General features: G+C 43.2%; 1 protein-coding gene across 6 annotated transcripts in view; it reads left to right on the top strand.

Annotated features, from left to right (window-relative positions):
* pcdh15a (protocadherin-related 15a) overlaps nt 1-15,000 on the top strand; it is a 267,430-nt gene that overhangs the window by 166,078 nt on the left and 86,352 nt on the right. For all 6 annotated transcript variants that reach the window (XM_048269713.1, XM_048269715.1, XM_048269717.1 and 3 more), the window contains 3 exons: nt 1,744-1,872; nt 8,660-8,965; nt 14,010-14,237. In XM_048269713.1, coding sequence (XP_048125670.1) covers nt 1,744-1,872; nt 8,660-8,965; nt 14,010-14,237 — 663 coding nt within the window. The remainder of the gene's footprint in view (nt 1-1,743; nt 1,873-8,659; nt 8,966-14,009; nt 14,238-15,000) is intronic.

Below are 15,000 nucleotides of genomic sequence, written 5' to 3' on the forward strand. Positions count from 1 at the left end.
TGCTGCTACAACACAAGTGAATAGGGCATAATTGAGATTGCAGTGCAGCTGTGTGTGTCAAATGAAATACATGGTCTGAAGTGTCAGACATGCCTGCATATCTCCACTTCAGACACATTCAGTCCACACTCTCCTCTCCTCTCCTTTCCACTCGGATTTAGACAGGTAACAACTCTCAAGCAGCTATTCAGATGACCAAATACTGAGTCATATTTATTTCTTCTCCCGTGTCTCCAAGGTTACACCAAGAGTTATAAATGCAGTTTGGTTTAAATCACTTGTCACCAGATCAGACTGGTGTAAGAGAACAGAATGCACTAAAGAACATAACAGAATGCACCAAAGAACATAACAGAATGCACTAAAGAACATAACAGAATGCACCAAAGAACATAATGTACTAAAGAACATAACAGAATGCACCAAAGAACATAATGCACTAAAGAACATAACATAATGCACTAGAACATAACATAATGCGGCAAATAACATAATGCACTAAAGAACATAACATAATGCACTAGAACATAACATAATGCACCAAAGAACATAATGCACTAAAGAACATAACAGAATGCACTAGAACATAACATAATGCACCAAAGAACATAACAGAATGCACCAAAGAACATAATGCACCAAAGAACATAACAGAATGCACTAGAAGCAATGCAGTGGACGTAAGAGGGGAAGTGATCTTGATTAGATTGCTGAATGGGTCTAGCAGCTGGTATCTGCTTATGTAAAGCAAATAGACCTGCTTGTATGGAGAACGTTTTAGTAGTTTTCTTCCAAACTCTTCCAAAAAGTGCTTTCTTGGGGTTGGAGTACAGTTTTTCTTTTCCTTGCGGCACAAGATGTACAGTACATGTGATCTATTTGGCCTTCACTCCAATATCCTGTCAGTGTTTCATTATTCCGTTTGTCCGTGCAGCGTCCATCTTGTGTCCTCTTCAGCGGTAGTTCCCCACTGCAGGATGAGGCTCAGATGAAGTCCCCAGTGGCCCCCTGTGCTATGAGCTGTGTGGAGATGGATGGCTCTATCCCCTAACATTGAGCAGGCCATTCAGTAAAGTGTTTTTTTTTTATCAGGGCACTGGTGGGGTGATAAGGGACCGTGGTAGTGCTAGGGGTAGACCATATAACACTGGTGGGGTGATAAGGGACCGGGTAGAGCTAGGGGTAGACCATATAACACTGGTGGGGTGATAAGGGACCGGGTAGAGCTAGGGGTAGACCATAGAACACTGGTGGGTTGATAAGGGACCGTGGTAGAGCTAGGGGTAGACCATAGAACACTGGTGGGGTGATAAGGGACCGTGGTAGTGCTAGGGGTAGACCATAGACCACACACTGTTCACCTGCTACCGGAGAGCTGAAGGTGACTTTTCATGGGTCAGTTCTCATGCTTTCTCCTTGCACACATGCCTTTCCCTCAGAGCGGGACAAACTGCAATGATGGTCTCAGGGGACCCATTTATCATATGCTGTGTGTGTGTGTGTGTGTGTGTGTGTGTGTGTGTGTGTTTGGAGGTATGTGAAGGGGTTTGTGTGTGTGTGTGCATTTGGAGGTGTGTGAAGGTGTGTGTGTGTGTGTGTGTGAGTGATATCTTGTGCTAAATTCACACTGCATTATTGAAACATTTTTTTACCCAGAGTGATTAAGAAGATAGGCTGACAGCACAGCCCAATAAAGACATTCACATGTTGGATTAAACTAGTGTCCCATCTTCTCTTTCCCAGACATCCACTACTACTGTTCTCATCGTGGTGACAGACGTCAACGACAACGACCCCACTTTTGACCTGACCCTACCCAGGAACCTCACTGTCCAGGAGGAGAGAGCAAACCTCTTTGTGGGGCAAGTTCGGGTCAGTTAGTGTGACCTCTGCATTCATGTGAATGCATAAAGATATGCAGAGTGCTTGTGTTATTTGTGTAGTGCGACCATGACCTGACTTTACTCCTCTCCTCTTATTATACTGTCTTATGCGTGGATGCACACACACACACACACACACACACACACACACACACACACACACACACACACACACACACTCACACTCACATGCCATGCTACCATTGTGAAGCCACTCTTCAGACAAATTAGGATATCAGTCATTTTACGACGGTGAAACTGATTAGGTAAAAGACACACACACACACACACACACACACACACACACACACACACACACACACACACACACACAAACTAGACACACATTCATATTGTATGTGCTTATGAACACACCAAGACACACACACACACACACACACACACACACACACACACACACACACACACACACAGGCACACAGACACACACTTTAAGGAATGATTTGAGCTACCGAAGCATCGTAAGAGCCAGCGGTGATGGTGCCATGTGCCTTGCTTCACCAAGCAGCAGGGATTTCTAATTAGTGTTGAAGATTAATCAGACCTTGGTTGGTTAGAGGCGTAATCAGAGGGGGAGAGAGAGGGACTTGTCTGCCGTGTTTCACTGCGAGGCGTTCAGGTGCACATTACATTGACTGACAGGGCGTTCTGCTTTGTTGCTTGTTTTTCTTCCCGAGCTTTTTGATGTCTGTATCAATAGTTTTGACATGACAATTAGCAGGTGGATTTCTTGTGTCGCGCCGTACAATTGATGTGAATAGAAATTAGCATAGCATTGTCTTCAAAGTAGGTAAGATTCTCACATTTTCAGGGAATTCATTCTGCAGGAAAATACAATGCAGGCAGACCACAGACAAGAGACTTTCGATTTTGCTTATACTTGTCATGTTAAACAAAACCCAGACTGTACTTGGTCATGTAATGTAACCTATGTTATTACAATGTAATAAATTACAAGCGATTATAATGAAAAACATACACCATAAACTCTTACTTTTATCGTTTTACATTTAATTTTAGTATTCACTCACTAACTCACTTATTTATTAACTCACACAAGAGAGGGTCCTTGAGAGTGGGATTTTGGTGTATTCTTTTGTAATATGAATTCATAGTCCCTCGAATAGGTCTTTTCCACCGACAGAAAACCAGCTCCGTTCCCATTTGTGAACCAACTTTTGAACCGGTCGGAGCATTTCGACCAAGCAAAACATGGTTCGTAACGTGGCACTTTGGTTCGGAGATTGAACCAGAAAATAGTTGGTTATTCCTGCAAACCGGAGTGGGCGTGTCACTTTACTGTTCAGAGGGGAGAAGGCTAAAAGCATGAGTTTTCTGTCCATATCAACTGTTACCATGAGTAAACAAAACTAGTCAACTAACATTACACTGCAGACATTGACTAGCATTTTAAACAACTAATTTCTACCGTTTTTACGGGGGCAACTGTTCATATTATTTTCCCGTTTAAGCATCTCATTCATTTTGCCCTACAAAGCCAAAGAGCAGTATCTGCAAAAATGCCAAACTGAGAAAAACAGCTTTTTGTGTTTTTCTTACACCAAGTATAAGCATCAAATTACATTCAACAACAAGGGGTATACTTAGATAGATCAAAGTGAGGTGAATATTAAACATTTTGTTTTTTGACATTTAGGCAAAATTTGGTAGTTTTATAGGCTATACTGTGCTTTGCCTTTGCATTACTGCTTATACTTACATGGCCATACAATAACATTTTGCAGTAAGTGTAGCAAGTTCTCATAATCACTCAGTTTTTATATTAATTGAGGAGGTACTTACTACATTTTTAGTAAAGATATGCTGCTTGATGCCTTAACAATGGCAACTGTCATTTATAAACATTTAAGTAAAAATGGAACGAAATCAATTGGGTATTCTTGTAGACTTCATGTCAAGCAATATTGCATTGCTGCACACACAACATTTGACACCTTTGCACACTGCTGCTTATATTTGTCAAAGTATATGTTAATTACTTTTTGCAAAATCCGACTGACTATTTTGAATATGATAGCAGCATGGTTTGGTTCTAAACTGGTGGAAATGTGGGCTGGTTCACTTGATAGCAGCCAGCAGCCAGACCAATGGATACCTTGTCTTAGCTGAAGCTAAGCAGGTGTGGGCCTGGTTAGTACTTGGATGGGAGACCTCCTTGGAAAACTAGGTTGCTACTGGAAGTGGTGTTGGTGGGTGGCCAGTAGGTTGCACTCTTCCCTCTGGCCAAAAAAGATTGATCCCAATGCCCCAGTGCTGTGATGGGGACACTGCACTGTAGGAGATGCCGTCCTTCGGATGAGACATTAAACCGAGGTCCTGACTCACTGTGGTCATTAAAGATTCCATGGCACTTATCGCAAAGAGTAGGGGATTCCCCGGTGTCCTGGCTAAATTCCCAACCTGGCTCATTGAACCTGGCCCCCTAATCATCCCCCACTGTAATTGGCTTATTCACTCCCTCACTCTCCACCTCAAGCTGGTGTGTGGTGAGCGTTCTGGCGCATAATGGCTGCCGTGCATCACCCAGGTGGGTGCTGCACATTGATGGTGGTTACTAGTGAGGTCCCCCCATCCATGCGTTATAAAGCGACTTTGGGTACCATGAAAGGGGCTAAATAAGTCCAAGGTATTGTTATTATTACAGCACAAAGGTTTAAAGATTCTGAACGAAACCGGTTCAAGAACGGGTTCTCTGTCGGTCGAAAAACGCCACATATGTCCAAATTATGGTTATTTTAGGAGTCAGACACACACACACACATACACACACACACACACACACACACACACACACACACACACACACACACACACACACACACATCTGAAGAACTTTCCCAAAGTGAACCATGTCTCAGACAAATGTGGGTGGCCACTACACTTCCTCTTTCACCATTTCATTATTTCCCTCCATTTCATCACTCGCTCTCGTCATGGCCAGAGCGCCACGTTTCGTTTTGAGTTTTGGCTTTTTATACCCACTCATACTCATAGCCCCAGAGCTCTGTAGAGTCACCACTGCCAGGTCTGCCTAACACCGCTGCCCTGCAGTGCACAGGCCCTATTTCAACAGCCTGAGACCCAATGGAGCCTGAAGCTCAAGATGGATCCCACAGCCTTGCAAATGTCATCTGAGCTCTGTGTCAGGGGCCTAGCGTGCCAAGCGTCTGGGTCCTCTTTCTGCCTCTGGCCGCTGCTTCATCACCAGACACAGACTTTAGCTCATATACCATGCTGCCGCATCATCTTCAGCCAGCTGGATAAGCATGACAACATAGGATACACTGGAATTTCCTATATTCAAGCTGTTGCAATTTATTGCATACACAATTGAGCTTTCTACATCCCAGTTCTGCCAAAGAAAAAGACAAGAAAATATAAAATGTTTGATCATGTACTTCTATGCTAGTTTTAGTTCCTATTTAATGCATTGTTTTTGGCTGGAGATGTTTACATTGTAGTGTTGGGTTCAGTGATTCCCATAACCCCTTACGAATGAGTAGGAGGTTAATTCATTCTCTCTGTAGCGTTAGAGTGTATTTATGCTTTCACTCTCATGTTCAGGTCAGTGTGAGGTCTTTGTGAGAGCCAGTGTGTTACGTGCTAATGGCCTAGTGTGGTGATCCTTTGTATTAGCGAATGCCTCTCCCCCTGCTGTGTGTTTTATTTAAACTGATGAGACCCCTGGCGGTTTCCTTCCTTTATATCTGACTCCATCTAATGAATGGTGCAGTGAATGCCAAGCAACACCTTAACAATGTTCATCACTATATAATAATTAGCAGTAATTGCTGTATGTGCATGCTATTATCCACTGATTTCAACCTTAATTTTAATTTTATTTCATTTAATAACAATGCATATTTGAATTAGTAATATTCATATTTAGCTTGTCTGCATTAATCTGGTCTGCTCAATGGTGGAGGATCTGTCCCTGGACTTCAAGTCCAGTCAAAGTGGTCCTCTTCACATCTTGGCTCAGTCGTCCCCTCAGGGGGGCAGTTTCTCTGGCACAGCTGGACTCATAACCACTTTACTGCCCCTCCTTCTGCGTAATCCTCTCTATTGCCCCCATATGCTGTCTTGGAGGCCCATCAGTGCAGCAAGTGTGTGGTTATGACAGCGTACTCCCTCCCTCTCTCTCTCTCTCTCTCTATATATATATATATATATATATATATATATATATATCTCGCAGGCTAAACCTTCCCTGCACATCATATACAGTAGCTTTAATGCTAATTGGCTAAGTCATAAAACATGTGCTTGGGGCTGATGGAAGTCGCCGGTTAGTGGGGGGGGGGATTTGATTATCAGCTGTGGTTTGTTTGGCTCTATGGCGTTTTGTCACAGTTGTAATTTCCTTTGCCATTTGTGCATTTGAGGTTTAGAGGCGTGAAGGGTTTCTCTGAAATTAATTGCTCCTTTAGAACAGATGGCTCAGGGCATGTTGCTAAGCTTAAGGTTCTGAGCCCTTTTATGTGCATATGGCACGGTTATGTTTATGTATGTATGTGTGTGTGTGTGTGTGTGTGTCTTTGTTTACATGTTCTGCTTAGTTAATGATTTTATCGCTTCCATAGGCGCATGCTATCTTATCTTCCTGACAGGGCGCACATTAAGAAAACATCTGAAGCCCATCTCAGCTTCGCTCTATTGCGTGTGGGAGTGAGCAGAGCTCCAGGAATCATGGCGGAAATCTCCTCTCGCCGCGGATAGATTCATTTCATTTCTCTCATTAGCTGATGGTGTCATTCCTCTCGCTGTTCAGCCATTCTACCCTCAATCTCTTCCCTCCTCCACCCCCACACACACACACACACACACACATACACACCTCGTGGGGCCTGTCCTCTTCTCCTGTCCTCCTCCCCAATTGTTTCACTCTCACCCCATCTGTTCCCTTCTTTTTTCTTTTGCCCTACTCTTCCTCTCCTCTCCTCCCTTCTGGGCCCCTCCCTCCATCTCTCATTTCTCTCCTCCTCAGCATCTTTTCTTCCTGATGGATCGCTGTTGCCCGTGGCATTTGGGAGTCTTCCCGACCTTTTTGTGTGGAAAGATAAAGGCGAGAGTTGACTCATCTCCACGAGCCTTCTGGCTCTCGCTTTCTCTCCTTCTCTCCTCTCATTTTCTCCATCACTTCCTCACTGTCCAAATCTGGTTTTCTATCCCTCTTTCTGCTCTCACTTTCTATCCCTCTCTTTCTGTCTTCTCCTCCCTCTTCCTCTCATCTCATCTCCTCCCTCACCTCCCTTATCCTCTTTCTCTCTTTCTTTCACTGTCTCTTTTCCTCACTCCTTCAATGTCCAAAGCTGTCCCTTATCCTTCTATTTGTTCTGTCTCTCTCTCTCACTCTCTCTCTCTGTTTCTCTCTCACTCTCTCTCTTTTTGTCCCTTTCTCTTTATCTTCCTCTTTATCCTTGCTCTTTACAACGCACTATAGATCCAGGGTTAAAAGTCAGCCAAGCTCTAAAATATCAAATCAGCCATCCAGAGAGAAAGAGAGAGAGAAGTAAACCTGATCTCTTGTCAGTTCGCTGTCGCTCTTGACCAAATCCTCTTCTCTGCGGACCTGAAAGGCAAAGCTGAGCTGTGATCAGCTCTCTGCGCTTGCTCGGACTCAGAGAGATGTGCTTCAGGGGTTATCGCCCCTGTGCTAGTATTTCACCTGCCCTCCTCTCCCTCCACCCCTGCCTGTGATCTCCTCATCTCTCCCCCTCCTTCCCTCTCTCTCTCTCTCTCTCTATCTCTCTCTCCCGCTATCTCCCTCTTCCCCTCTCTCCAGTTAATTACTGTAAAAGGGAATTTGCAGCGGTGTCTAAAAGCCATTAGTGCAGCGGGCAGATGAACAGCGATGACATGCTAATCAGCTAGCATGTGCGCACTGGAGCTAACTGTGCTCTTGTTCACTTTCTCCCGCCATTCTGTCTCTCTTTTCTTTCTCTTTCTCTCTCTTTTCCACTCTTTCTCATTCTTTATTTCACTCTCTTTCTCCCTCTGTCTTTCTACCCTCCTCTCTCTGTTTATATCACTCTTTTTCTCTCTCTCTATTTTTCCCCCCTTTATCTTCCTCCCCTCCTCTGCTTTAAAGATTGTATTCTGATATTTTTTCCGTCCCGGCTGCTTTGTTAGCTCTCAGTGCTGTGGGTGTTTGGAAAGAAGTTCTCTCAGGCTCTCTTTGTTTAATGGACTGCAGATAAGGCTCGGGTGACCTTTCGAACCGCCGAGGCTCGCCCAGCTTTCGCAAATTAGGAAGTGTAGAGTGAGAGGAAAATGAGAGTTGCACAGAGGAGGCGCTTATTAGTGTGTGTGTGTGTGTGTGTGTGTGTGCGTGTGCGTGTGCGTGTGCGTGCGTGTGCTTGTGCATATGTGGGTGGCTGTGTTCTCAATTAGGCCCTTTGAAAAGGATCAAATGTGTTCTGTACCCAGTGCCAATTATGCAATGCAATGCAATGCAATGTTAGGGGTGGGACTGTGTGCACCTGTGTTCTCCTGACTAATTCAGTGCTCTGGGTCTGTTTGTTCACTGCTAATCTGTCTGTCCCTATATGGTGATGTGACACTATTGCATGTGATGTGGGAGGCTTGTTATGGAGGTGAAATGTTCTTATTATTGTCTTTTTCAATGGTTTCCCACTGTTGTTTTTTAAATAGTCTCTCTCTCTCTCTCTCTCTCTCTCTCTCTCTTGCTCTCTTTGTCCTGTTCCCTTTCCTGTCGTCTTCCATTCTGACAGGCCAAAGATCCGGACGCAGGTAGAAACGGGGAGGTGCATTATCGTCTGCTAACGTACGCCTCACTCTTCAACATCACGGTGAACGGCAGCATCTTCACAGCGGTGCCATTGGACCGCGAGCGCTTCGGCCACTATGAGCTGGTGGTGGAGGCCTCGGACGGGGCGGTCGACCCTCGCCGCAGCACCCTCATCCTGCAGGTGGACGTGATTGACATCAACGACAACAGCCCCATGTTCTCGGAGCCCACCTACACGGTGAACGTTCCAGAAAACAGTCCCGCAGGGAGCGTCATCCTCCAGCTCAGCGTAAGTACTGATGGAGAGATCTGCACTCGACTTGTTAGGTTTGAAAGAATGCCATACCTTGCTGACTGTAGCAGTGTCTGTTTCCCCTGTGTCTTGACCTTTACTCTTGGATGCAATCAACTCCTTACATTGCCTTCAGCAAAGGTGAAGTGAATTGTAAAAGAACTCCTGATAAACAAAAGGTCCTCCAGTCTTTAAAACAATGACATAACACACCCCTCCTCATACATAAAATCGATTGAGCCTTTCTTCCGATTCCCACTGAAACCCAATTAAAAACTGAGCTTAAATGTCTGAGACATCAAGGTCTTAGTGGATACATTTGAGCGTGGAACATTATCCTTTTTTGGTGAAATTCACTCTGATGTGACTTACTTTGCCTTATATGATGGTTCCGTGCTCAGCTTATTATGCCTGGACTCAGCTTATTTCCCCCGCCTCGAGTGAGTCTGGAGTTCAGCTCACCATGCCCAGTAGAGTTAAAGAAGCGCAATGTAAGAACCGGTACTTACCCCTTGGTGTCAGTTTTCAGTGTCCTGGGTACACATTTATCATTATGGATAAATGACACTAAAGGGGAACTCAGTGTGTCAAAAAGTGTTAAAGTGGTGTTGGTGTCTCTGCACAGTAGACCAAAGTTACATTAGTGCAGCACCAGGCGCTCCAGACATGCTGTGGCAATTACAGGAACCCCATGCTCCTTATTATAGGGAGTCATTGTATTGTCACTATGAGTTTAAAGTCATTATTTTAAAAAAACATGCGGTAGTGTTTTCTTAGTGTTTGCCTTAACATGTTAGCTTTCAGGCCTTAAAAGGAAAACAATTTTTCACATAGTTTCTCGAGGTCACCGAATACTGTCTGGTATATTTTTTTTAATAAAATCTTTAAAATCATGCCCCCAGAGTGTAGCACTGTAGCTGCCTGGATGCTCTAGCTGTTGGCTGCAGCAACTCGAGCTAGGTAGCACCGTTTTTTTTTTTTTTTGTCGTACCGACATTACTGGGTGACCTTGAGAAACACAGATTGCGCTCTACTTGTTATCCCTGAAATCTGGGATCAACTGGAACTGCCTCAAACAGCCCTGAGCTGAGAGAGCTTTATGCCCAACAAGCTATGCCTCCGAGCTCATAGCTTATAACTCGTCATGTTTCATAGCCTTTCACTCAAAGCCCTCCATTGTTTTGGCCCTCCCCACAGCAGGCGGCGGCCATCAGAGGGCTGGCCCAGGGCTGCGGTAGGAGAAGCGGTAGTGCTCTGTGGTCTGCAGTCTCAACGTAATGTGTGACCTGTTTTTTTTTGTCTCTGGGATCGCCTCCAACCTGGCACACTGCTCGGGGCTTGATTAACCGGTTCTGATAGCTATATTCTCAGGCCTCTCTGATGGCCATACGCTCCACATTCCAGCTCTCCTGATCACAGAACAAAGGAGTTGGAATCAATGTTCAGAAAGCCAGTTTTGCCCTCATGTAAGAAAGAACGAGAGTGAATGATCTTGTGGTAAAAGGATAGGAAGATGAATGCTCACACAGTGAACATTCATCTTCTGATTTAAATACATTGGTCCCCCGGAGAACTTCAAAGCATCTTATAAATGTTTCCCAACTTCAAACATGGATCCTCAGATGTATGGAGTTTGGTGCTAAAAGCTCCAGTTCACTTTAAAGCCGTCACTCGTCTTATACAGTTAGCCATTTTTCCCACCACTTCAGGGCATTTCCTCTTGAGCAGCAGAGCCATAGTTTACTTAACATATGGATGGACATGGGTGGGTCCACTGTATGCCACAGGATGTTAATCTAAATCTTATCCATAATATTTTAGCGCACACGTTTGCATGATTTGACCATAACAGGGTTTGGTATTGCACAGTTGTTGTTTTTTACATAATATAACATAAATTAGTATTTATAAATAATAAATTATATTCATAAGTAAGTAATAAATAAGTAATATAGGTATTTAGAAGATGCTTTTTTTCAAAGCAATAATGACTCACAACAACAGGGTCGAGATTCAAGACCACTGCTGCTTCTCCACGTACTGTATGCTAATATCATGGACCGAGGGAGGAAAAGTACCGGTAGTCAAACTGGCTAAAAGGGACAAAATCGGGCAAAAGCTTTGAGAATCCCCAGACACATTCACATGCCTGCTTTCTGAGCCGCAGGAGGGATGTGTGGCCAGATGGGGAGATGGACGTAATGACAGGAAGGTGTCCCGCTGGACAGACTGAGGGGAGGAGACACACTATCTGTGCGATATCTACTACCTCACGTGCATCCTCCAGGGCGCTCCATGGAGGCTGCCCTCATGGAGAAAAAGCTCCCATGTGACAGACACCCATCTGGGCTCGATAAAGAGCTCAGGCTGCCTGCCTGCCTCTTCCTGATGCTCTCCCCAGGAGGGGGAAAGAGGTGTCTCATCCTTTTTTTATTTATATATTTCTTCACCTTCGTTGTAGCTGTTCAGAGTGTAATTCCCTGAGCCTCTCATATCAAAAGAAACAGCCTCAAAGGTTTAGTTTCCACACACTGATAACTAACTGAAGAGCAAAAGAGATGTATTTCTTACATCACATTGTCAGAAAGGTATCACCTTTAATTAGGGTTAAGTGCTGGTGTGGAATGATAGCTTTGTGGGTGTCTGGGGGTAGTATTCTGGGTGTCACTGGATGTGCACAGTACCTCTACTTATTATGACCGCCGCGCAGCGAAGCGGCGGTCATACAGGTTTAGTCAGATTTTTTCTTTTTCTTTTTTTTTTCTTTTTCGCATGGCCAATTTTCCGTCAAGGATTCCCGGGACACTGAAAGACCAGGGTGCACAAAACTTGGTGGGCATGTAGCCCCACAAGGATAGCATGGAACCATTGTTTTTCGTTTTGATCTGTAGCCCCCCCGCTGGACTGGACTCCCCGAAAGGAGGGTAGGGCGGACACAGTTTTCTGTGAATATCTCAAGATCCGTAGGGCCTAGATGGACCACCTTTTTTGTGTATGTTGGTCTTAAGGGGCCATGTCAACCCATCCCATTACCACTCAATTCATGTATAGCTCCACCTGGTTAAAAATGAAAAAGCAAAAAATTAGGTGTAATCACAATATCTCTGGCTGACATGGTCAAAACTGCACAAATTGAAAGTGTAGGATCATTATGACACTTTCTGAATGCATGCAAAGTTCCCTGAACTTTCGTTCATGGGGGGGCCATACAATAAATGAATTTATGTGTACATTTAGTGACCGCACACCAACAGAGTTTTCTGTGAATATCTTGAGAACCGTAGGGCCTAGGATGACCGATTTTTTGCATATGTTTGTCTCCAGGGGTCATGTTAACCAATTCCATATGCACACATGTGCATAAACAGATATTCACACACACACTTACATTCACAGTAATCATATGCACGCATGCATGCATGACACATACACACACAGTAGATATATGCACACACACACACACACACACACACATACACACACACACACACACACACACACACACACACACACACACGATATATGCACACACAATCAACAATTTCTCAGAATTATGAACAGGCAAGATACATGAAATTATTTTACATGTGGAATCTATGAAAATCATGTTTTGGTACCATTTTGATATAATGCAAATCATTTTCTTAACACTTTATAAATCTTCAGTTCATCATTTATTAAGCCTTTTTACAAAATGGTTTGTTCATTTGTTCATACATAATTTATAATCAGTAAAGCATTTGTTCACACAGTTATTGGTTTGTTCATAGTTAATCCTATCCAAATATGTTTGTAAGTACATGTTTATACATAATAAGTAATGAAACAACCATTTATAATGAAATCATTTTCAATAAACCAGTTAAACTGTCAAAATGGCCATTCAATTTAATATGTTAATTATCATGTGTATGTGTACACACAGTTATAAAGGCCATTCAATGTTATGTCAATGGCTAAATTTAATGAATGTGAATGTAATCTTTAATGAATGTGAATGTAATCTTTACAACTCATTTGAAAATGTGTTGCAAGGCATAGAAAGTCCTCACTTTAGATAAGCTTGTAACTCCTGAGTTAATCATAAATTATAGTATTAGGAAGTGGTTTATAAAATATGTATCCTCATTCCTCACCCTAACTAATCATTAGTGCATGTGTATGTAACAACTATTAAATAATGGAAATATTACTTCATCAACAAAATACTATTGCATAATTTATTAAGTATTAACAATAATGTATAAACATATTTTAGATATAGGCTTATTTACTATGAACAAACTATTTATAACTGTGTGAACAAATGTTTTACTGATAAATTAGAAATTACAAATGATGAACAAACCATTAACTAATAAGTAACAAAGGCTTAATAAATGATGAATTGTGTGTAGTTATTATAAAGTGTTACCGAATCATATATGCCTTTCACCTTTTGTTTTTAGCCAGCAGCCAGACCAGCAGATACCCTGACTTTGCTGAATTACTGAAGCTAAGCAGGAACAAAGTAGGAAATTAACACAATTTGACAAGCGTGACTTATTTTTGTGGAAAAAATGTGCCGGACTGGGCGGTGGTCATATTTTGTACCGCTCTGCGGTACATCTAGTTTTTGAAGAGTCTATATTTTTACACTTTAGTGAACTTTTTTTCTAGAATCAATATATGAAGAGTTCAGATGCAAAACCCTCTAAATCTGTCTGACCACTTTCTTTTAAATTATTATTTTTTTTTTATCAGGCTCCTATAGGCTTTTGCCTACAAATCAATATTTCAGACCGGAAAGAGAATGGTATTTAGCGGGTTTTAAAGCTATTTGATTAACATATAACCTACTATGTGTGAAGAGCATTCACTTGCCATTGTTATCTAATTTTTGACGGAGGTGGCGTTTAAAGGGCTTTTGCATCTGAACTCTACATATGTTCTTTTCTTGTATTTTCTTTTTTTGTTTCTTTTATCTATCTATCTATCTCTCTATCTATCTATCTCTCTATCTCTCTTTTTCTCTCTCTTCCCTTCTTTCGGCATCTCTTAGGCATTTGACGCGGATCTGGACTCCAATGTGACGTACCGCATCATGTCAGAGGATGCTCGGCAGCTCTTCGCCGTGGACCGCCTGACGGGGGCACTGTCCATCCTGCAGTCGCTGGACTTCGAGGACCTAAGCGGGGAGGACGGTGCCACCTACACCTTCCAGGTGGAGGCGCTGGACCATGGCGGCATCCTCCCCCCGGGCGTCGCCACGGTGATCATTAAGATCAAGGTGAGAGGATGCACACCAGCAAGATCTCACATATCCATCTCTCTCTCTCTCTCTCTCTCTCTCTCTCTCTCTCTCTCTCTCTCTCTGACTGTTTGTCTCTCTCAATAATGTATTGCTTAGAAAATGATATACATTGCCTGCTGAGAAGCCAATCAATAAAACCACTCACCTATTCAGTTGATTGAACAGAGGAATGTCCTACAGAATATCACATGCTTTTGACGATCAGAGGCTTTGAAGGCCACCTCAGCTGTAGAGCATCAACACACACAAACACACACATACACACACATACACACACATACATACACACACACAGTGTGTGAGAGAGAGATGTGCATGTTTAGCCGAGGTCCATTTGTGCTAGCCTCAGCCAGGAAGTGCTATTCACAGGCTGAGTGACTCATTAGGTTTGTGACTGCAATTATGCTGGGATTTGAGCAGCATAACGCTCGGCAGCTTTGCAGCAGATTAGCCTGTGGATCCAAAACGGAGGGATTAGACACCTCCAGTTTACAGCTGCCTGCCTTGTCAGGGAACACACTCATCTGTGTGTGTGTGTGTGTTTGTGTGTGAGAGTGTGTGTGTTTGCCCCATGTGTCTGTCAATACCTGTGAATGTATGTGTGACTTTTTTGTATGATGTTTTTATTCATATGTGTAGAGAGAGAGTGTGTGTGTGTGTGTGTCACTCCCAGTAAAAGTTCATCTCATTCCTCCCAAAGACACAGCAGATCTTTGCTCCTGTAGCACTCAAAGCAGAA

This window comes from Alosa alosa, chromosome 18, assembly GCF_017589495.1.
Source record: "Alosa alosa isolate M-15738 ecotype Scorff River chromosome 18, AALO_Geno_1.1, whole genome shotgun sequence".
Lineage (NCBI taxonomy): Eukaryota > Metazoa > Chordata > Actinopteri > Clupeiformes > Clupeidae > Alosa > Alosa alosa.